General features: G+C 43.1%; 1 protein-coding gene across 2 annotated transcripts; it reads right to left on the bottom strand.

The window, feature by feature from the left end:
- Window positions 1–1,796: 1,796 nt before the first annotated feature.
- Window positions 1,797–23,336, bottom strand: HMGCS2 (3-hydroxy-3-methylglutaryl-CoA synthase 2). Of its 2 annotated transcripts, none has more exons than XM_033200140.1 (10): window positions 23,152–23,336; window positions 18,606–19,060; window positions 13,619–13,744; window positions 12,877–13,041; window positions 11,018–11,183; window positions 9,154–9,324; window positions 7,009–7,115; window positions 6,273–6,398; window positions 4,212–4,323; window positions 1,797–2,259 (listed from the first exon to the last, which is right to left on the bottom strand). In XM_033200140.1, exons 1-9 carry the CDS (start codon window positions 23,253–23,255, stop codon window positions 4,217–4,219), a joined length of 1,527 nt encoding a protein of 508 aa, XP_033056031.1. In that variant the 5' UTR covers window positions 23,256–23,336; the 3' UTR covers window positions 1,797–2,259; window positions 4,212–4,216. The 2 variants fall into 2 exon arrangements, with proteins under 2 accessions (XP_033056031.1, XP_033056032.1); XM_033200141.1 differs by having other exon boundaries at window positions 1,797–2,251; window positions 23,152–23,304.
- Between the last annotated feature and the right edge of the window lie 363 nt (window positions 23,337–23,699).

Here is a 23,699-nt window from a genome sequence, read left to right as displayed (position 1 = left end):
GGTGTGATCAGTGTGTCTCCCTAGAGCCTGCGCAGTCAGTGGCGCAGGGCTCAGTCAGTGGCGCAGTCAGTGGCGCAGCCTGCGCAGTCAGTGGCGCAGGGCGCAGTCAGTGGCGCAGTCAGTGTCTCACAGTCAGTGGCGCAGGGCCATTCTTTGCATCAGTTTTAACATCACATGTTGAGTATTCCCGTTTGAATGAGTGTATCATAGCCCAATTCTTGCCCAATCTGCCACCCTCTTTCCTGCCCTAGGTCACCCTGCGTGAACTTTTGCCCACAGGCAAAGTCTTTATTTGCAGGATATCTGTAGACTTTAGGATGAAAATGTTGACAGAGTCATTGGCAACTCATTCCCTTGTGTGCTGACCTTACATAGGGGAGAGGGCTTTGTTCAGAGCAGGCAGGCATCAGTGTCCCAGAGCTGCCAGAGGAAGGCCTCGGGCTCAGTATAAAAGATGGTGAATAAGGGAAGTTGGAGGGAGCCAGGGGCCTCTGCACATGCAATGGTGGCAAAGACTAATGCCCTGCGGGTGAACCAGTGCTGATGCCCAGCTGGTGTGCGGGGTGTGGGCAGTGTCCATTCAGTTGGTCAGCCCTTGACAACCTGGTTGTCGAATATGTTTAATATCCTATTTGTGCTCAAATGCTTCCCTGGTGGAGACAGGCCTGGCCTCTGATGCAGGACGTATGGGAAGTTCTGGTTGCTGAGGCTGACTGAGGCTGAGGGAGGCAGTTTCAGCACCAACACCCCACAGTGAGCTCCCGTGTGGATAGAAGGCCAAGCCCAAGGCCTCTTGTCTCCAGAGCTAAGATGAATGCTGGCTTTTCTCCCCTGCACACCGACACCGAAAGGCACATGTTGTTCTGCTAGGGATGCCAACCAGGTCGAGGGCCCCTAAACATCTTGCTGAGGAGGTGCAGGCAGCAGGAGGGAAGCAAAGAGAGGCTGCTAAGTGGTGGCCGCAGCTGGTGTGATGAATAGAGTTTTGCAGGCACCTTGAGAGAGGCCTGGGAAGGCAGTCAGCTGATGCTGGATTCGCTGAACAAATTGGGGCTTATCCGGGATCTGTTGTGGCACAAACAGCCTTGAGAAAAACAGTGAAGGGAACAGACCCAGCTTCTCATTCCCATGGGGCCGTTTTTAAGCGCTCCCTGAAGGCTTCTCCCCTGCCCCCACCAGGTCTGCTCCCCTCCAATGGAAAAGATCCTCTCTCTTTTCCACAGTGCCCTTTCCTCACGGGGCTGGCAGAGGAAACTTTCTAAAAGAAAGTGATGACAACACCCTGATACTTTCCCTCTCCTCCCACTCCCCTCTTCAATTCAATCCCCACCTCCCTGAACCATTATAAGAGGACCCTAGAAGAAGCAGTGCCCTCCCCGAAGGGGGAAAGATCCTGTAATGGAATAATTTCCTGCCAGGTATCAAAATTTATTTATTTTTTTACTTTTGGCTGTAGAAGGCAAAAATTTGTTAACCTTTGCCCCGTGTTTATTTGTTCAAATAACAGCAGCAAGGAATGACCAAGAAGATCTTAACTACAGCTCCTGCTGACCCCTGTCTGCTGCTCTCTGTCTATGCAGTGTCTTTAGATCAGGGCTGGGGGAAGCTATGTTCTACCATTCTTATTTGCCTTGTCTCTGTCATAGTACTTGGCATGTGGCAGAAATAGAATGGAATTGCAAGAGGACAGAGGCAGCCTGTGAGGTAAGGACCCAGCCCTCTGACCCAGGAGGTCTAGTAGGCTTGCTGCCTGTTAGCTGGGTTTGTATTCTGGGTTCCAAGAAACACAGGAATCATTTCCTCTTTCTCTCTTTTTAATTGCCCTATATTAGCTTAGAACAAGATACAAAATTTGGAGATTCACAGGAATGGCACAGAAGTCTAACAATATTCATAACAATAAAGTTATAACACATGATAGGAAAGTTTATCTGGATCTTGAAGGCAACAGCTGATCTGCATGCACATTTCCGGAGGCCAGTGACTCAGGAAGAGGTCTTCGCTCCACTGCTCCATCTTGCTCTTTCACAAAGGACCCCTAGTCCTTAGCACCACAAGCCCAGGACAGTGATTACAGCATGGAGAAGAATGAAGGGGCTGCTAGGGATAGCTCCTCACTCTACAGGGCTGATGCTTATGGGGCTACTATGTTGATTCAAATTCATTTACCAGCTAAGAGTGGGATCTTAAAAATATGATTCACGGGCAGAAGCTCTGCTAGCATACGTTTCCCAGGAAGCTCTCCACGGATCTATAGAACTTAAATAAACAAAAGATCACTCAATTATGGGTCTCCTCTTGGGCACCCTGCCCCCAGTGTCTGCTTCTTGCCCGAGGTGTGGCTGTGCAGAGGGGCTCTCCTAAATGTATCCTGAGGGTGCTCCCACTATGCACCCAGGGCCAAGCCTGAACACCTGAAGGATCTGTGCCCAATGCTACTGGAGCCAAGGCTGGGGTAGGCAATGTCCCCACTGCACATCTGCCTGTGATACGAAAGCAGGAGGGGCAGGCTAGGGCAGTGCAGAGAACTGTAGCGCTCCACCACGAGCTCTGCATCGACAGCAGCCCTTCATTTCTGCTAAAATCTCATTGTTGGAAATTCACTGCTCATATTAATAATCAACATGAGAAAAGTTCAAGAGTTCCAGCTTTTCTTTTCAGGTATAATGATGCCTAAGCACTTGTGAGAAGCTTGTCTACCATGAGAGGGAGGGAGCCCGATGTGGAAATTCTCCTTTAAAAATTCCAAATTTCTCTTTCTCTCTCCCCCTCCCTCTGAGTCTCTCCCCAACCTTTCTCTCTCCCTTTCCCCACTCCCTCCCTATTTCTCCCACTCTTCTTCTGATAAATGAACTAAGTCGACACATTTAACAGCCCCTTTGCTACTGACCTGCCCTTAAGAACCATATTTCCAACACGCACATAGGCTCCCAGGCAGTACCACAGTCTTCAGGGCCTGCTAACTGAGCTCACCCTCTCAACGGCATCCTGCGGCCCCCAGCCCGCTTGTCCACCTCTCCTAGCCCTAACAACACCTGGGCTGCAGCAGCCTAGCACCTGCGAATATCCCAGCGGTGAGGAATGAAACCAGGATCCCTCCAGCTGCACTTCTGCTTCCTCTCAGGTGGCTGTATCTGTGCATCTCTGCCTCCCACTGACTTCTTCCCTCTCTTCCTCTGCTCCATCCCTGCCTCGACACACCTTTTTCTTCTTCCCTCTCCATCTACCAAAAGGAGGGGAAAATCTTAAAAACTTGAGCATGGAGACTGCACTAATTAAAATTTACGGGTGTAAAATAAATCTCTTCTCACTCTATCATTCTGTTTATCCTACCTATTTGGTCAACTGAAGGCAGCTACCTGGGTTCATACAAGATTCTTATTTTGAATGTTTGCTTTCCTTTTAAAATGATCATAAAGCATTCTCCCATTTCTCCTCTCCTCACAATCCTCTTTCATTTTGCTCTCTTCTCCCTATCCTTGTGTCCATGAATTTCCTGAACCTCACTGCTCCCCAGAAGGAATCCCATGATGTAAGAATTGTTACACGACCCTTAGCCTAAAAATCCCTCCAGCGGAAGTGCCTGGCTTTAAGGGACTCTTCAACCAACTCATTTCCTTATGAATTTGTCTCCCACACATTGGTGTGTACCGTTTCTGAGGCTTTGGGGCTGCTCATCTTGGTTGTTCTGTTGCTCATCAGATCTGTTGATCTCATCCCCCTAGAGTAATGATTTCTGTAGGTTCAGGTTCATAGCCTGTTCACTCAACAGATGCTCTGAATGCTAATCTGTCAAGCTTCTTCTAGGAGAGCTTCCTATCTTCAGCAGATCAGGAAAACAAATCCCACTCTTATTTCTCACATTCAAGATTTCAGAACATGTTTCTCCCCTCAAGCTTTTGCCTTCCAAGGCAAAGAGCCTCAAGAGTTTTAATTGGTCTTTATGGTGCAAATCTCCACTTCTGATTAGTTTGAAAGCTACGAACCCTCCCTGGCCTGGTTAATGTTTCCAAACTACAAGATTCCTATTCTGAATACTTGCTTTTCCTTTTACAAATACCACAAATAATGCTCCCATTTCTCCTCTCACTCCAATCCTCTTCCATTAAACTCTCTTCTCCCTGCACAAGTCCCCACCCTCTCTCTCTGTGTTGTTACCCAGAGGAAGACTTTAGGGTTTTATGCCACCAACTCTACAAACTCTCACTCACCACCTTTAGAGGGGACGCCGGGCATACTTTCGGCGATGCAGCTCGTCCACTCGCTCCAGGTACCAAGTACCTGGGAAAAGGCTGTTTATGTCACCAGGTGGGGAGAAATTCACTGTGGAATGAGGAGAAGAGGCAGTACTCACAAAGAGTTGTAAGAGAAAATGGTAATGAAGATGTCTGCACCTCCACAGTGAAGCTCTCTTGGCTGTGCTGAAAGGGGCTGCAAGGTCACCCTCAGTCCACCAAATAGAACACTGGACCCGCAGAACCAGAGGAGTGGCCATCTTGAATCTAGCACTTAAGGCCTTAATAAAAGGCTATTAAGACTTTTATTGTAAGAGTACAACATTTTCCCACAGTAAACATAGCCTTCCTCCACTGAAATCTTCATCCCATCCTTTTGCCAATAGTTCCTACTTTGAGATGTAATTCCCAGCTTCCTGTTTCCTAATAGACATTTCCTTCTAAACTAAATTTTCTGGTTCTGATTCATTGCAGTATTTCAGTGCTTTGTCCATTAATGTTTGTCTTAGAGGTCCTATTTTTCTTTTCTTCCTTTTTTTTTTTGTTTTGAGACGCAGTCTCACTCTGTCACCCAGGCTAGAGTGTGGTGGTGTGATCTCAGCTCACTGCAGCCTCTGCCTCCTGGGTTCAAGCAGTTCTCCTCAGCCTCCCACGTAGCTGAGATTACAGGTGTGTGCTACCACGTCCGTCTAATTTTTATATAATTTTTATTTTTTCATATTATATTCATATTTTTATATTTTTTATATTTTTAGTAGAGATGGGGTTTCACCATGTTGGCCAGACTGGTCTCGAACTCCTGGCCTCAAGTGATCCACCTGCCTCTCCCTCCCAAAGGGCTAGCATTACAGGTGTGAGCCACTGCGCCTGGGTCTATTTTTATTTTCATTGTCTTTCTTTGCTATAACATATCCACTGGTCCAGAAGAGATCAGTGACCATTAGGTCTAGGTTTTCTGGAACATTTCCAATTCCATATATTCTGTCTTCTTTTGAGACCATGCTACAAACATGTATCTCAAGTTTTGCTTGAGAATATATATAAAACCTATAGAAACCATGGTAAAACTGTGCAGTACCATGGTTTTAAAACCACTAACTAATCTCTCTAGTATTACCTTTGGGTTTCATTTTCCTTTTATTTGTCGCTTTTGGGGCAATATTTTGTTTTTATGTTTGGTGGAGAAAGAGGGCAATTTGGAGGAGACAGTAATATTAGTTGATAACATATTTATGTAGAGCAATTCATTTAATTTGTTTGGAAATCCTGCAAAATCAGTATGATTTTAGAAATAAGACTATTGAGAAAAGTTTAACAATTTTTGCAAAGATAAACAGCTAGTGAGTGGCACAGCTCAGGGTTAGATTTGGATATCTAGCTCCAAAGTCTGCACTCTTTCTTTCTTTTTTTTTTTTTTTTTTTGAGACGGAGTCTCGCTCTGTCGCCCAGGCGGGAGTGCAGTGGCCGGATCTCAGCTCACTGCAAGCTCCGCCTCCCGGGTTTACGCCATTCTCCTGCCTCAGCCTCCCGAGTAGCTGGGACTACAGGCGCCAGCCACCTCGCCCGGCTAGCTTTTTATATTTTTTAGTAGAGACGGGGTTTCACCGTGTTAGCCAGGATGGTCTCGAACTTCTGACCTCGTGATCCGCCCGTCTCGGCCTCCCAAAGTGCTGGGATTACAGGCTTAAGCCACCGCGCCCGGCCAGTCTGCACTCTTTCAACTGTTGCAGACAGTATTTTCAAAGACTATACTTCTGGTTTCCATGGGACTACACATTCTGGGTGTTTAGCTATATTCTATACTAGGAAGCTACATCCTGCCTCCCTCTTCCCAACTCTATCCTCTGTTTTCGCAACCACTTATTGCCCCTTTGGACAACAGATCTTCTAGCAAATCTTCTCCCAACCATATCTCATAGAAGTCTTGACCCTGGACTACTACATTCTAGATTTCTGAGGAATCCCTGACTCCCAGCTACTGCAATGGGGTCTGAGATGAGTTACCTTCTCTTCCTCTCTTCCTGCCCCTTTTCTTACCCTTATGGTAGAATTGTTCTCTTTGGTTCATTATTTCTGTGAACTCCTCAGGAGACATACACTTTCGGGAGTCTAGGCGCTTTGGCAGGTCTGATGTACTGGACACCAACTTGTCCAGGGGAGAGCCTGGTAAGCAAAAGCAAGATTGTTATACCGTCTTCATTGTCATTATCACTATTGCCAATCACGAGTCCAACAGAGAGTCAGGTTCTGTGGGAGTCACTGTCCCTGGAGGACAGTGCAGTGTGGTGTGTGTGGCTTAGAATACCAAGAAATGATAAGCAAACATACTTGTTAGCAAAACGGGCAGGCAGACACACTGATTTAGTCAAGGTGTATGCCACATAGTACTTAGATGCATGTCCTTAATCACATCAATCACAAAATAATCAATAAATTCTTATTAGGTATCTCAAATCCATCAACTTCTCTTTAATCAATTGCAACCAAGCAACCATTACCTCTTGCCTGAACTATTTACTGGAACAATCTAAGTGGTTTCCCCATATCCACTTTTGTTCCTTTTCAATCTAGTCTCTAAGTAGTAGCCAAAGAAGTGCTTTAAACACATAAATTAAACCAACTTCCTCCATGCTTAAATCCCTTCAGTGATTTACTTTGCTATTAATAATAACAGTAACTGTCAAGATGGCAGCCTTGGCAACGGTGGGGAAGAAGATGGTTATTCTACCAGATGAATCTTGTCAGGAATGCCTACTAGAAAGATGAGACTCACCTGGAGAAGCATCCTGGGACACTCGAAACGAAAAGAAACTTGCTGCTAAACCAGAGCCATAAGAGAAGGCACCAATCCTGGAGCCAGCCAGTTCTTGGGCAGAGTGGCTATGGGGAAAAAAATCAAATAAAAAACACATTTTATATATATATATATATTTATATAAATATATATAAAATATATTCTGCACTGCAAATAGAACAACAGCTTATCATCCCAATATTCTCCCTGTCTACCTCACACAACTAGAAATGGGTTCCAGGTACCCTACATAAAGAGGGACTTCTGGTAGACCTCAGGGACAGGCCTATGTGTAGGAAACCTTGCCAAAAGGAAAGCAGCTAATATCCCAGCTATATAAGGCAGAGGAAACACAAGATAATTTTTGGTGTACATAGAGCTTCTACCCTCTCGTGAGGACAGGATAAATTCAGCACCTTCTAAAGATACCTCCAAGTGGAGATCAGACCACTGGACTCACCCTTTAGGCTCACATGTTGACTGGTAATGGTTCAGCAGTCATAACTTTTTGATCATCCCCTGTGAGTAATAATTTGATCAAGTTCACCCATAAGCATTGTTTCCTGCTTTTTTTTTTTTTTTTTTTTTTTTTTTTAGCAGAATCTTGCTTTGTTGCCCAGCCTGGAGTGCCTGGAGTGCAGTGGTGTGATCATGGCTCACTGTAGCCTTTACCTCCTGGGCTCAAGTGATCCTGCCACCTCAGGATTCAGGATCCTGAGTAGCTGAGACTACAGGTACAAGCTGCCACACTCAGCTATTTTTTTCTTTTTTGAGACAGAGTCTCACTCTGTCACCTGGGCTAGAGTGCAGTAGCTCGATCTCAGCTCACTGGAACCTCTGCCTCCCGGGTTCAAGCAATTCTCATGCTTCAGCTTCTCGAATTGCTGGGACTACAGGCGCGAACCACCATGCCTGGTTAATTTTTGTATTTTTAGTAGAGAAGAGGTTTTGCCGTGTTGGCCAGGTTGGTCTCAAACTCCTGACCTCAGATGATCTTCCCACCTTGGCCTCCCAAAGTGTTGGTATCACAGGCGTGAGCCACCGCAAACATCCACGGCTAATTGTTTTAAACAATTTTTGTAGAGATGGGGTCTCCCTGTGTTCCCAAGGCTGGTCTCAAACTCCCAAGCTCAAGAGATCCTCCTGCCTCAGCCTTCCAAAGCTCTGGGATTACAGACATGAGCCACCTCACCTAGCCCTTTCCTATGTTATATGCAGTACTTCCTTATAAAACCCACACAACAGAAAATGAATAGAAATACATCCAACATTTGAGCACCCGCTGAGCACTGCTGTTTTCATTGTTTTAGATACTTAATGCTCATAGAAACAGTAGAACACAGGTATCGTGATTGCACATATGCTACAGATAAGGAAAGTGAGGTGCATTGAGGTTAAGTATTGTCCAAGGTCAACCCTAATAAGTGGTTAAAAAAATTTGAACCCAAGTTGTGGGCTCTAACGTCAGACCCATTTAACCACCATGCTCTACTAAGTAGAGAGATTTTAAATAAATGAGACAAAAATATGCATACAAAAGCTACGGTTTTCTTCATGCACCTGAACAGATCTTGCCCATCCCTTGACATCATGTACTTCACTTTGGAGACCACTGTCTGATACAGACCGTAAATACGCCTATACATACACCTTTGGTACGAGTTTCTTTCATCTTCCTTCCTTTTCCTGCCTTCTCCCTCCCCTCCTTTCTTTTATATTTATTTATTTATTTATGGCAGGGTCTCATTCTGTCATCCAGGTTGGAGTCCAATGGCACAATCATGGCTCACTGCAACCTTCCACTCCTGAGCTCAAACCATCCTCCCACTTCAGCCTCCCGAGCAGCTGGGACCACACGTGCACACAACCATACTCAGCTAATTTTTGTAGAGATGAGGTTTCACCACTTTACCCAGGCGGATCTCGAAATCCTAGGCTCAGGCAATCTGCCCGCCTAAACCTCCCCAAATGCTGAGATTACAGGCATGAGCCACCATACTAGTCCCCTTCCTTTCTTTTAAATTTCTGAGCCAGAAGAGAAACCCAACTTTTTTGACCCCGCAGACCATGGTGGTGGAGGCTGGGGGTGTGCATGTAGGACACAGAGCCAGACACAGTACTCACTGGGACAGAAGTGAGGCCAGGCACCCATACAAGGATGAGGTGTACATGTTCCCATTGTGCGTGGAGAGGTAAAGGGAGGCCTTGGTTTTCTTGTCGAATATGTCCTGAGAGGCCTTTAGAAGTGCTTTATCCAGGTCCTTGTTGGTGTAGGTGTCTTCCAGCTTTAGCCCCCTGTGAGGCAGCCAGAGGTAGCCATGTGAGAGGCCAGGGGAGGAGAGGGAGGGAGCAAGGGGGAAAAGTAACAGCTTCTGGAGAGAAGACTTTTGGCGCATGTTTTTTTCTACAATATTTGGAAATACAGAACAGCCCAAAGGAGAACATACCACTAATGGACTTACCATTCAGAGAGAGCACTTAATGGCATATTTTTCTGGTGGAATCCATCCCTACTTTTTTACAGTTTACTAGAAAATTAGAAAGAAAATCATGCTATGTGTTGTGGTTAGCATACTTCCTTAACTGTGTGTGTGTGTGTGTGCGCGCGTGCCTGTGTTTTCCCATGACATTCTATAACATTATTTGTAAAGGCTGAAGAATAGTCCATGATAGGATGTACCCCACGTTAACCTATCTTCCTGCTCCTGTTCCTTGCTAGTTAAAACACTATAGTGAATAGGTAGATGTTCTTTTAAACACGTGGGATTACTGAGCCCAAAGGTTGCACATCTTTAAGGCTTTGGCTTCATGCTCTTCTGTTACTCCTCAAAACACCTGATCCATTTACACATCCACTACTGCCCATTTTCCCATAGCCTTGACAATTCTGGGTATTCACATTTTAAAAAGACTATCTGGAGAAAATGGTAACTTGAGTAAACATTTTATTAATCAACATGCATATTTAAAATGTGATCATATACATTTCTTCTTTGAGAAAATTTTCCATTCATATCGTTTGCTCATTTTTCTATTAGGGTATTTATTTTATTATTGATAATATTTTTATATATTAAAGATATTAAGCTAGTATATTTGGTATACGTTATACTTTTTGTTTCAATAGGGCCGGTCTTACAAGCAGTGTTTGTGCTAATTTTGATGTTTTAGTTAGTGGCAGGGTTAGGAGTACCAGTTAGTAACAGGGGCTACACTTGGTAGCCTATTCTACTGTTGATAAAATTGACCAAAATTTGAAATAAACAGGTACCAAGAAGAAAGGGAAAGATTCCTTTCCCAGTAGAAACTATATTGAAGATATATCTTTGTAAATATTAGTGATTAGTGTGGTGAATCAATAAACAGCATTCCTTCTGCTTTTTCACATCTAAGGGGGTGAGCTGGAATATCCCCATTTTATAGATGGAAGAAAGTGAAGCAAAAAGCAGGACATGAATTAAGACAATGACAAGTGAGAATGGGCCCTGACACTTCGCAAATTGCTACCCCTAGTGTGATCATTTACTTCTACGTTTTTGTTGTCTGTTTAGACTGTGAGATCCTCTAGGGCAGGGATCATGGAGTCACATTCATTTTAGTATCCTCAGAGGTTAGTACGATGTCTAGCACATAACATGTTCAGAAAATGTGTATTGACTGAATGATTTAGCTATTCTTTCTTTCTCCCTTCCTCCTTTTCTCCCTTTCTGCCTTTCTCTCTTTCTTTCTTTCTTCTCTGTAGTTTCTTACTGTCCCTTTATCCTGCAGTGCTGCCAAATCTCCTGTGTTTCCCTGCATTAACTCATGGAGGGCCCTACCCAGGCAATAACCCACTAGCCCGCAGAAGGACCTAGGATCGTTCCTGTTTAGCTGGAGGATTGCCATTTGTCCCCCACAGGGGTGCTGGTGGTCCAGACTCAAGGCATGAAGAAGCCTCCTTCTTGCTCACCCCTTACCAGCCTCTAGGATCCCCAAGAAGAGGACTCACCTGAAAGCCTCCAGCCCCTTGTATAAGCTGGTTTGTGTGTCGCTGCTGGCTGACAGGAAGTCATTGAACATCAGGCGAGCCAGAGACTTCTGGACCATCTTGCAAAAGGGTGTATGAAAGATCATGTACTGTAAATCATCAAGGGTGAAGGGTCGATCGCTGCCAGCTGGAAGAGGAAGCGTGAAGGCAAGGATGGGGCATGAGGGGCGAGCCATTTAGATCTCCTCCCTGAGATTTAACTGTGCCAAGTTTCTCCAGGCCTCCCAGGGAACTACTTCCCACCTCCTGCAAACGCATGTAAGCTTTATTTATTCATTTTACATGCACTTACTAAGCACTCTCTACTAATAAGGAAAGAGGGGAAAGAAACAAAGTCTTTGTGTCTACTATTGCCAGTCTCTATGATACTCATCTCAAATCAACCTTGTGTTATATAATTTTCTTCATTTTCCAGAGGAGGAACCAGTCTCCAAAACATTGTCATCTGTCCAAGGTAACCCTTTAAAAAGGCTAGTTTGGGATTCAGGTTCAGATGTCTCTGACTCTACTCTACAGACTGTCTCTCTCACTCTGAAGAGGAATGCAATGCAATCTTTGCCCTTAGGAAAGATTACATTTTAGTGCTGGGATCCAAAGCCTCATCTGTCACATTACGTATGCAAATAAGGAGTAAAATTTAAATGCCACAAGAATTCAGAGGAGTTAAGAGCAAATAACCAATTACAGAAGACAGAGGCAGAGAGGCCCAAGGCAACTTCTTACCCATAAGGTTCACCTCTAGTAGGTGGTCTCCCACCCACTGCAGTGGAAAGAGACAAGAGGTAGCTCTTTATGCCACCCCCAAGGCATCCATGCCTTCTCCCACACTGCAATCTGTCTTTTGCGGATGCCCATCTGGGCATGCCTGAGCAGGCAAGAATACTATTTATTTCTTTAAAGTGGGTTTAACTGTATTTATTTTTATTTAGTCATATGTTCTTAGAGACAGGGTTTGTTTCACTCTGTAGTCCAGGCTGGAGGGCAGTCGCTTGATCATAGCTCACTGTATGGGCTCCTGTTCTCAAGCAATTACCCCCATCTCAGCCTTCTGAGTAGCTGGGACTACAGGCTCATGCCACCATGCCTGGCTAACTTTTGTATTTTTTTTTTTTTTTTTTTTTTTAGAGACAGGGTCTTGCTTTGTTGCCCACATTGGTCTCAAATTCCTGGATTCAAGCGATCCTCCTGCCTCAGCTTCCCAAAGTGCTGGGATTACAGGCGTGAACCACCACTCCCTGCTTCTCTGTATTTTAAAAGGAAGATTTATTTGCTTCTTTTCTGCTTATGAAAGCAGTACATATTTCTCAGCAGGGAAATTGCAAAACTAAAGGTGAAAATAAAATCAACCTGCAATAGCACCACAAAGAGAAAAATCACTGACAACACTTTAGCATATAGAAAATATAGGTACGATTTCTCAATGTCAGACTTTAAAAGATGGTAAACTACAAACCAAGCACCAAACCATGCCTGACTTAACCAGAAACAAATGCCAACCACTGTAGAATGTGGTTGCCCGGCCTCTTAATGCCGTCTCCCCAAGTGGCTGACACCCCTTGGTTTCATACTGGGGGCCTTGCCCTGGATTGTTTACTTTCTTTTATTTAGCTCAAGTTAGAAGCCATTTTACATCTGAACTTGAATGACATCCAAATGGATTTTAGCATAGACCCAGGGAAGAGTGTAAGAAAGAGGACAGGAAACAATTCTCTTGACATTATTTTCAAGGCAGGAGAGAAGAGACCTTGCCATGGCCTTTGGGTACAAACTCTTGGCCTACGTAAATAGAGCCCCCACTGTCTGCCCTCTGAATCGCATACCTTGCTTCCACTGATTCTGGATTTTTTTACGATATGAGGTGTAACATCGATCCAAGGCCCGCAAGTAGCACTGGATGGAAAGCTTCCCATCCACCAATGGGTACTCCGAGGCCAAATTTGGTTTGTAGAAGTCATACACATTCTCCATATGGGTTCCTCTCAGTCCTGGAAAGGCACACAGAGGGTTTCAGAGACCACACAATGCAGCCTACCTTGAGCGCAAAGGATGACAGAACCGTGTAAAAAGAGCTTTCTGGTCATTATCTGTGTCCCATGTCCAAGTTCGAGCTCATTCAACATCCCTCGCATATTCAAAAGGAGTTGGACAGGTTGTTGGTATTACACAAATGAGATGTACATTTGCCTTTCCTCACCTACATGGGCTTAACAAAACCTGGAATAGAAGCCAAGAGTCTCAAAGGAAAGACTTGTGCTTTATATCCAGTTATCTATTTTAATCTTCGATTGCCAGTTCCCTAAGGTTCCTCACCAGTATCTGCACCACTCATTTCATGCATCATTATCCCAATGCCTGATGACACAGGAGAGGAAACCTGGTGGATTCCCCTCTCCTATTTCTCCTCTCCTCCCTCTGCTCCATAGATCAGCCCTTTTTAGAGGCAAGCAATACCATCCTCAAACCCATACCCTAGCCCTGAGTAGCAGGTGTGCCAATATAGGATTAGGATCTATGTTCTTGGCTATGCCATGCACAGCCTCTTGGTAATGGTTTACTACAAACCTCGCTCCAGGGCCAAAGGGGCCTTGGGCCCAATCAGCATAGCCACAGCTCCGGCCCCACCTGTGGGACGAGCATTACCACTGGGATAGACGGCGATGTCTCCACAGACCACCATGGCATAACGACCTGTAAAGAGAAACAAGAAATAATTACCATCACAACGAAATCTGGAGTAGACTGAGTGCCTACTGTGTACCAGGCACAATTCTAGGTCCTAGATATAGAGTGATAAACAAAATAAAAAATCCCAGTCCTATGGAGCTTATGTTCTAGTGCAATTCATGATACATTTGAAATGTAAAGTCAAAATTTAGCATCCTGACACTCTGTAAAATGCTCATTTATACAGAATTCTGTCTCTGATTCCAGTGAAAAATGTGTTAATTGACACTTTTGGAGAAAATTCAGGTTTGTGTTTGTACTCATCTCCTTATAGCACTCCATGATCCTGAAATTATATCCTAAATCATAGAAGGTAAAGGACAGGGAGGGAAACTAACACTAGTAGGACACTAGTTATCCTTAAACAATTCTCCAAACAATCCAGTGAGGTAGGTAACATCCACATTCATAAGTGAAGACATTGCCTTCCTGAGAGACTGAGTAACTAGTATAAGGTCACATACCTAGTTAATATGGATTTTGATATTCAAACCCAGTTCTGACTGGATCCTGAGCCATGTGCCTTGAATTACATGGCACTACTTTCAGTGTGAAAAGAGTTTATGTAGAGTAAATGATTCATAGTCACTAACTTTATGATAATCAGACTAGTATTCAATAAATAATTGTGGTCTTGACTATTATGTGTTCCACTTTCATCTGTCAGAAGTACTGTCCCAAAAACTCGAGTTTGTGGGTGAGATATGGTGGTAATTTTATTATTCTGACCTGTGAGGAAGCTCCCAGTATTCACCCACAGCACTGCTTTGGGAGACATATTTCCATATAATTTAATCCTCATGATAAATCTATATAGCAGATACAGTTATCCCCATCCTACAGATGAAGAAACTGAGGCCTAAAGAATTTAAGCCACTTGCCCAAAAACCACATAGCTAATAAATGGTAGGATAAGGATTCAGAGTCAGGACTCCAACCCAAATTCACTGAAATCCAGGAACCTTCTCTTAAGAATTATAATAATCCCAACTCCAACATCAATGAAAAAGTATTGTTTTCTTCCCCAATGTTATGTGCAGGTGTGTATATACATATGTGTGTATATATATAAATATATATATAATAATTCATATAAAAATATGTATAAAAATACGTATAAAAATAATTCATATAAAATATATAAATGTAAATATATATTTAGTATATATAAATATATTAGTATATGTATATTGGTATATTAATATATATAATATATAAGTATATATAATTTTATATACATAAAATTAAGGGAAAACAATACTTTTTTCTACCTGTATACACACACACACACACACACACACACACACACATTTTGAAAATTTTAGAAATGATAGAAAAGTATTTAGAATCCATTTAGGAAAAGACCAGTAAATTTGATTACCTAAAAATCAAAGCCTTCTATCAGAAACAAAGTTGAAAGACAAATTGGGGAAGTATTTACAGTACTTACAACCAACAAAAAGCAGTTTATCTTCATTTATAAAAGTTTCACTAAAAAGGCAAACTAGGCCGGGCATGGTGGCTCACGCCTGTAATCCCAGCACTTTGGGATGCCGAGGAGGGAGGATCAGGAGGTCAGGAGATCGAGACCATCCTGGCTAACACAGTGAAACCCTATCTCTACTGAAAATACAAAAAATGAGCCGGACACGGTGGTGGGCACCTGTAGTCCCAGCTACTCAGGAGGCTGAGGCAGGAGAATTGCTTGAACCTGGGAGGCAGCGGTTGCAGTGAGCGGAGATTACTGCCACTGCACTTCAGCCTGGCAACAGAGCGAGACTCTGTCTAAAAAAATTTTTTAAATTTTTTTAAAAAGGCAAACTATATAATAGAAAAACAGCCAATAAACAACATAGAAATATTCAAGATTTCTTATGATAAAAGAAAAGCAAATCAAAAACATTATAATTTTACTTGTTAAATTAACAAAGATTGGAAAGTTTGATAATATATACATTGTAGTAATGTAAGTTAGTACAACATTTTGGAGAAGAATTTGGCACACTTTATCAAACTTTTAAATCAACCTATCCTGAGATTCCACTTCTAGGAATTTATTCTTATAATACAATGCCAAAAGCATACAAAGCTGTTGTACAATGTTCATTAAAACCTTATTTATCATTGCAAAAAAACTAAATATCCAACAATATGGGACTAATTAAATAAAATTTGGCATATCCATCAAAGAATATTGTGGTTTTAAAAATAATCAGATGGACCTTATATATGTTGATACAGAATTATCTCTAAGACCTAAGAGATGAGGAATATTTTATACAATGTTTAAAATGGAATAAATATGTATATACTTGTAGGACCTAGAAAAAAATATTGGAAGAATACAAAGAAACCACTAGTGTTAAATTTTGGGAAGTGGTAACGGCGGCGGGGGGGGGCGTCAAATGAGGAGTTTTTCTTCACTTTTTTTTTTTTTGTTTTTGAGACGGAGTCTCACTGTCGCCCAGGCTGGAGTGCAGTGGCGTGATCTCGGCTCACTGCAAGTTCCACCTCCCGGGCTCATGCCATTCTCCTGCCTCAGCCTCCCGAGTAGCTGGGACTACAGGCACCCGCCACCACACCCGGCTAATTTTTTATATTTTTAGTAGAGACAGGGTTTCCCCGTGTTAGCCAGGATGGTCTCGATCTCCTGACCTTGTGATCCGCCCTCCTTGGCTTCCCAAAGTGCTGGGATTACAGGCATGAGCCACCGCGACCGGCTGAATTTTTCTTCACTTTATATACTTTTGTGTATGGGTATGTTATTTTCCAAATACAAATTTTAATTACTTTCATTTTTTTAAAAAAAAGACAAGAAAACATGGGGACTCCCAGCTAATCTGAGCCAGAAATACTCTTCTCTTTCCTCATGCCCTCCTCTTTTCTCTGGAGTGATTCAGAACTCCCTGAGTCTCAGAGCCACTCCCTCCCACCTGAGGGTCCCCAGATGAATGATTTGTTAGGTCAGAAGCAGAGTTCTCATTCACACTGGCATCCTCTGGTCCTGGTGGTTGCTGTCACCTGCAGGTTATATAGTCCGAGAGTCCAGGCTCAAGCTTAGGTGTTTTCGTTTTAAATACAAACTAAAAATTCACATTTCAATAACTTATTTTTAAAACTTTTACTTTTATACCAAGATACCATATTTGTTTTAAAAGATGCATTTGCAACCCCATCTGTGGAATACCCAGTCCCTCAGAAGAATCTACTCATTTGAAATGGCATGCTTAAGGCTGACAATGATCTCAAGAATAGGCTCTTTGATTTTAGGTTAAAGGCTGGTGAATGCCCCTTATTTTTCATTTCTACTCCTCAACTAAATAATTGGTTGGACATATCTGGTGGTAATGGTGGTAGGGGTTACTAGAGAGGTAGTAATACAAGTATCAAGTAGGAGAGGCACTTTAAGAACAGACTTGATGATGTAGACTGGACCATCCCATGTCAGTGGAATTGTTAATGATGGAGCCAGGTAGGGCAGTTGGAATGGACTTTTGGAATTGCACTGTCTTGCTGCATGAACAGAGATAAACTGTCAAACTCCTTTTGACCTCTTTTTTCTAAGGCAAAAGATATTGAATTAGATAATCTCTGAGGACTCTGCCAATATTAAGGCTTTTTGATTAATTTTATAATTAATGCTCATCATGGTTTCTAAGGTTTTTAACCCTAGTTTCAAACTTAGTAAATACAGTGTCTTAACTATTGCCAACACACTTTTTTATATCTTTATGAAAATTTCATATTTCTATGAATTATTTTATTCAGTCCTCTTATGAGTTAAGCAAGGCAGATAGGCATATAAGAACCCTGAGGCTCAAAAGGTTAGGGAATTTATCATTGTTTATTGATAGAGCTATGGCTTCAAACTCTCATATTGTACTGTTTCCCTTTGAATTGTTTCTTGCCATAACAACAAGGGTTAGTCCTCCAGTATAGCATTGGGAGAAGATATAAGTAAGATACAAGGTAATGTTAATACGTTAAGCAAAAAGCAATATCCGAGGAGCCAGCTAAGGAAGAAAGAGGAGAAATATTCACAGTCTACCCTGTGGTTTTCTGGGCCTATTTCTACGAGGGTGTTTTTTTCCTGAACATCTAAACTTGTATAAATCTTTCAACATCACCAATCTGTCTCTCAGAGACTTAGGACATGTTTAAGAGAAACAGGTACAGGCCGGGCGCGGTGGCTCAAGCCTGTAATCCCAGCACTTTGGGAGGCCGAGACGGGCGGATCACGAGGTCAAGAGATCGAGACCATCCTGGCTAACACGGTGAAACCCCGTCTCTACTAAAAAATACAAAAAACTAGCCGGGCGAGGTGGCGGGCGCCTGTAGTCCCAGCTACTCGGGAGGCTGAGGCAGGAGAATGGCGTAAACCCGGGAGGCGGAGCTTGCAGTGAGCTGAGATCCGGCCACTGCACTCCAGCCCTGGGCGACAGAGCGAGACTCCGCCTCAAAAAAAAAAAAAGAGAAACAGGTACAGTAAAATAGGAATTATATCAGATGTGGCTTGGCATTTTTGCCTCTGCCACTCACTATGTGTAGAATATCAGATCTTCCATGTTCTCAACTATAAATCTGGTATAATACACACTTCCTAGGCTGTTGTAAGAATTAAATGAATGGCTCTGTGAACATGCTACCTAACTGTGTAAAGCTATATGAGCCTAAGTGGTTATTGTTGGATGATAGCAGCAGCTGTGTGAATGTATTGTCCTTCCTTCACTAGTTGAAGCCACCTGGGGAACTGAAAAGCAAAACTGATAATATTCAGCCTCCAATCCCAGCACCTTTCTTACATAAGGCTCGTGGCAGTACATACCATCCCAGGAACTGGACTCCATCCAGTTGGCAGCATTGAAGAGGGAGGCAGTACCACCGTAGCAGGCATTGGTGGTATCTATGCCCTCAATATCAGTATTGCCTGAATCCTGGAAGAGTTCCATGAGCACTGTTTTGACAGCTTTGGACTTGTCAATGATGGTCTCAGTGCCTACTTCCAGCCTGCCCACTGAGTCCCATGGGAGCTGTATGCGCTCCATCAGCCGTTGCACCACCGTCAGGCACAGGGAGTTGATGTCCTCTTGGACTGAGCAGAAGCCCATACGAGTCTGGCCCAAGCCTACCGTATACTTTCCTGCTTCCACATTGTTATACTTCTCCAGGTCAGTTTGGTCCACATATTGGGCTGGGAAGTAGACCTCCAGGGCCAGGATGCCCACGTCTTTTGGCCAAGTATCTGTTTTGGCCAGGGGGACAGCAGAGGCTGTAGAAAACCTGTGATAGAGATAACAATCAAACTCCCACTAATGGTCTGTAGACAGTTTCCTCAAAAGACAGTAATATAGCAATCATTTAATTAATTTTCTAGATGTTTTGAAGCTATGTTATCAGATGACTACAAATTTAGTATTGTTACATCTTTTCATTGAATTGACCCCTTTATCCTTATTAAATATCCCTTTTCACCTTTGTGATATTCTTGGCATAGTTTCCTTTTCTGATATCGATATAGCTACATTAGCTTTTTGCTTACTGTTTGCACGGTATGTCTTTTTCTGTCCCTTTTTACTTTCAACTTCTTAAAGTCTTTATCTTTAACATACGTCTCTTGTAACCAGTGTATATTTTTAGTCCTTTAAAAAAATTTTAATAAGTCTAACAATAGTGATGTTTTAATTTGAGTATTTCATCCATTTATATTTGTTGTAATTACTGATATAGTTGGAACTAAGTCTTTTTTTTTTCTTTTTTTTTTTTTTTTTTTTGAGAGGAGTCTCACTCTGTCACCCAGGTGGAATGCAGTGGCGTGATCTCTGCTTATTGCAAGCTCCGCCTCCTAGGTTCATGCCAATCTCCTGCCTCAGCCTCCCAAGTAGCTGGGACTACAGGTGCCCGCCAACACGCCCGGCTAATTTTTTGTAGTTTTAGTAGAGATGGGTTAGCCAGGATGATCTCAATCTCCTGGCCTCGTGATCAGCCCACCTCGGTCTCCCAAAGTGCTGGGATTATAGGCATGAGCCACCACCCGGAACTAAGTCTATTTTTTCATTTGTCTATTGTTTCTATTTGTCTCATTTGTTCTTTGTTCTTTTATTCCTCCTTTTCCCTATCCTTTTTGGTTAAGTAAATATTTATTATTCATCTTATACCCTCTTTTCCTTTTACTGATGACCTTAAAGATTATAACATGCTTAATTGGCTTGTTGAAATCTTACTTAAATTAATACTTCTTACATTTGGAACACTGCAAAAACTTTAGGTTGCCTTTATTTACTCTCTGCATCCTTTTGAACTATTATTGTCACATACTTTACTTCTACATGTTATAAGCCCTTATAGGGCTTGTATAAATCTTTCAACATCACCATGAGTAAAGATACAATCTTTACTCATTTTTAAAGTATACCTCTAATTATATGCCTTTCTCTTTCTTCTTTCTTTTTTTCTACACAAGAATATACCCACTGTTTTCCTACTTATAAGTAAGTTTTCTGCTAGCTGATTTTTCTGATTGGGCCTTCCAATGTTTATTGAGCACACCCAACACAGTTCTAGTCCAAATACACAGTAGTGAATAAGACATGCAATGTGCCCATAAAGAGAGCACAGCCCAGTGAAAGAGGCAGACATTTTTACAGCTAAATATACAGGGAACACAGAGAGCAGAAAGAGCAATTCTAAATGAGAGCAGAGGGAAAAAAAAGGCGGGGGAAAGGGGTCAGCAGAAGAGGGGAGAGATGATCTATTTCTTTTCTGGACCAATCCACTTCTCTTCAACCCAGATTCTTAACATCCCCGGTGAAAATCTGTTCCCTTTTGTATGGGAGCATATGGGAGGTGAACTTGGTGATCTCTGTACTGCTCCCATACAAAAGTACTTCCTACCTTCTGTTCACTTCAGCAACATTCTTCATTTTATAGATAGTAAAACCAAGGCACACACTGGTAAAGTGATGCGCTCAGGTAACTTCATAGTTTATCACGTGTTAGAAATATTCTGTCCCTTCGCTGCCTTGGGTGCCAGGCTTATAAATTTAGCTCCATTCTACAGGAGCTGAAACTCAGATTGAATGTGTCTATCAATCACCTTTGGGATTCTGAGCCTCTGGTAGCCCCAATTCTCCCAGCAGGAAGGTCACTTTTAAGGACAGCTGTCAGGCAAAAGTGGATCATATGATCACAAGATAGTGAAGCAAAGTGATAAATACACATTATATCTGACAGGAGAGGTTTGGAGTTTATTTATCTGCCCTGTTTATTTGACGCCCTCCAAATAACTGGAGTTTGTACTCTCAAATATTTACAGACGAGCTTCCCCAGTACCTAGGAGCTAATGGTTAGCCAGTGCTTGTACTGCCAGCTTGGCTGCCTTTCTCTCAGCCTCGTTCTCACTCTGCCTTCTCTGGGCTGACTCCCTCCCTTTCTTCCCAGTTAGAAATCTAAGCTTGCAAGAAGCTTAGAATGGGTCAGTTGGTAACTTTTGTAGCTGTCTTGGTGGGGAGCTATTTCTAGAAATGGATTATAAAGCCTTGAAGAAAATTAACACGTAGAGGCTTCGGAAGCTTCAGCCCACCGTAGTTAAGAGTATCCTTCTCATCTTGTGCTTTCTCTAAAGAACGATCACTTTGTGTAATTTTAAATCATTTTCTCCTGGTGTTGCCCACTTCAAGAACATGTACCACATCTTTCCTTCTGTGTTCCATCTTGCCTGCTTCCTTTGTGTTTCAAAATTATTACTACATTTCAGGCACTGTGCTGGGAAGGGGTTGTGAGGGTTGAACAAAGAGGTTGGACAAAGAAAAGAAGAGGGCGAGGTTCTTGAGACCTCCTTGACCAGTGTGAGGAATGATAAGCACACATATAACCCAACTTCAAGGCAGAATGTGGTCAGGGCCACAAGAGGGATGTGGGCAAAATCCACAGGAGTTCAAAGGAAGCAGAGATTTCAGTGGGTTGGAGGATCAGGGAAGCTTCATGGAAGAGACTGCATTTGAGGCAATGCAGACTTCTGCCAGTGAAGAACTGGAGGGGAATGAAGGGGCAGTGGCCACAGCAGGGGGTGACTGAACAACTAAGGAACCCTGGAGATGCAGATATGTAGGGGAGCAGGGAGACAATACGTGAGAAATACAGGACGTGGAGGGCACAAGTCTTGCTAATTTTGAAGACAGCAAACCAGATGCTGAGATGGAAGTCACTTTTAGGTTGGAGTTAGAGCCAATGTGGGTTGGATTAAAGGCGATTAGACATATAGAGAAAAAACTCATGAAAAGCAATATTAGTTCAAGCCATGCCTAATGAGATGAACTGTAAATACACCAGAAGGGAAATGTGAATGATTCCAAGAGTTTGAACCAAGGAAGTCAGAATGTCGGGGAGGACTGATGTGTGTCTTTTGGCTGATGGCCAACTATTGCTATCGAAATAAGCAAACCCACATCAATCTCTTCTTCACAAATATAGAAACAGGTTAAATCCTGAGCTGGGACATTTAACCAACATGCAGGGTTTGGCAGTGCATGGGGAGAGTGAGGTGATGGTAGCACAGTGAAGAATGTAAGAAAGCTACCTGTATCAGCCCCTACCATGCACATCTATACACCCAGGTTCCCTGGGTATTTGGCAAGGAAAGACACTAGATCAAAATCATTTTTCTAAATAGTTAGTAGGCATAGAATATAAAACCAGTCCCAATGTGTAGTGAATTGTTTGGGGACTAGACAGCAACACATAGGTGGCTGGGAGCCGGAGGCACTAACGATGGCTGTATTACCATCATCCCTGACTATGGAAAACATAAGCACTTGGGCCACATTCAGGGAGTATTTACAAAGAAAAGGAGTGTGCCTGTTCTTGCAAAGAACACGTACACATACACACATAAACACACATTTCCCCTTTTCATAAAATTGGAACACAAGACAAACATAGCTTCTTATCCTCGGTCCATTTTTGATCCTGCTGCAGTGATTTAAAGTCACTGGTTTTACTAACACTGCAGTTGGCACAGGGTCCTGAGGGTCTTGGCAGGGGCTAGGGATAAAGGTTGGAATGGTAGTGGAGAGAGGAGAGCTGTGGCCCTGGTACTGATATTTCTACTGCTTCGTGCAGTTGATGGAGTAAAAGATGCCATTGCTCACAAACACAGTATGTGTCAGAGGTTTGGGCTCCTCTCATTCTACAGCTGAAAGGGATGGTCTGTTTAGAGATGAGGTAACTGAGACCCTGTAAAGTTAACTTGCTTGTCTAAGGCTGCTGTGCACAAGCCTTGCCAAATTTTGAGTGGGATTCTAGTGAGTTTTCCCCAAGAGCAGGCCCTCTGTCTCTTTTACTAGTTACAAGATGCTTATCAAAAAGTGACTCACGTTTGGTGGGCTGCTGGGAGCAGGCGAGCAGGTGTGAGGGAGGCTTCCTGCATCACTCTTGTCAGTTGCAGAATGTTCTTCACTGGAGTCAACAGACGCTGCATCTCCAGAGGAGCAAGGAGAAAGCCAGCAGTTCACAGACCTTGAAAGAGATGGCCAGCGGTGCCCAACAGGGCTTTATAAAGCCCCAGGACTCCTGCCTCGTTAAGCCCCGCCTCTACTCACCATGGCTCAGTCTGCTTCTAAAACTGGGCCAAAGGGCTCACTCAGAACATGGGCGAGTCAAAGACAAACAGCATCTCTCCAACATGTACATAGCTGCCCTGCTCTTGAGCATGTGTGGCTGGGCGTGGTTCCTCCTACTCCATCAGGCTCTGTGGCAGCCTTGTTTCTGCCCTGCCATCTAAGCAGGGAGGTTATGATGTTCCCTGTTGTATCACGTCCCAAGGTAATCCTATGTGGTTTGTTTTAGACCCTGGCTCCTTATCTGTATTACTCTCACTGGGTGTTCCACACTCCTCTCTGTGGTGTTAGTTGTTATTATTTTA

Source organism: Trachypithecus francoisi, unplaced genomic scaffold (genome assembly GCF_009764315.1).
Source record: "Trachypithecus francoisi isolate TF-2019V2 unplaced genomic scaffold, Tfra_2.0 Lachesis_group5, whole genome shotgun sequence".
In the NCBI taxonomy this organism is placed as follows: domain Eukaryota; kingdom Metazoa; phylum Chordata; class Mammalia; order Primates; family Cercopithecidae; genus Trachypithecus; species Trachypithecus francoisi.
This window is presented reverse-complemented; position numbering and strand designations above follow the sequence as displayed.

What these genes read in the sequence shown, in the direction of transcription:
- HMGCS2 (XM_033200140.1), bottom strand. Translation starts at nt 23,255, where the DNA reads ATGCAGCGTCTGTTGACTCCAGTGAAGAACATTCTGCAACTGACAAGA. An exon ending in CTCCCAGCAGCCCACCAAAC is followed by an intron (nt 19,061 to 23,151) that starts GTGAGTCACTTT and finishes TCTCTATCACAG; the next exon opens with GTTTTCTACAGCCTCTGCTG. An exon ending in GTCCCAGGATGCTTCTCCAG is followed by an intron (nt 6,399 to 7,008) that starts GTGAGTCTCATC and finishes TTTGCTTACCAG; the next exon opens with GCTCTCCCCTGGACAAGTTG.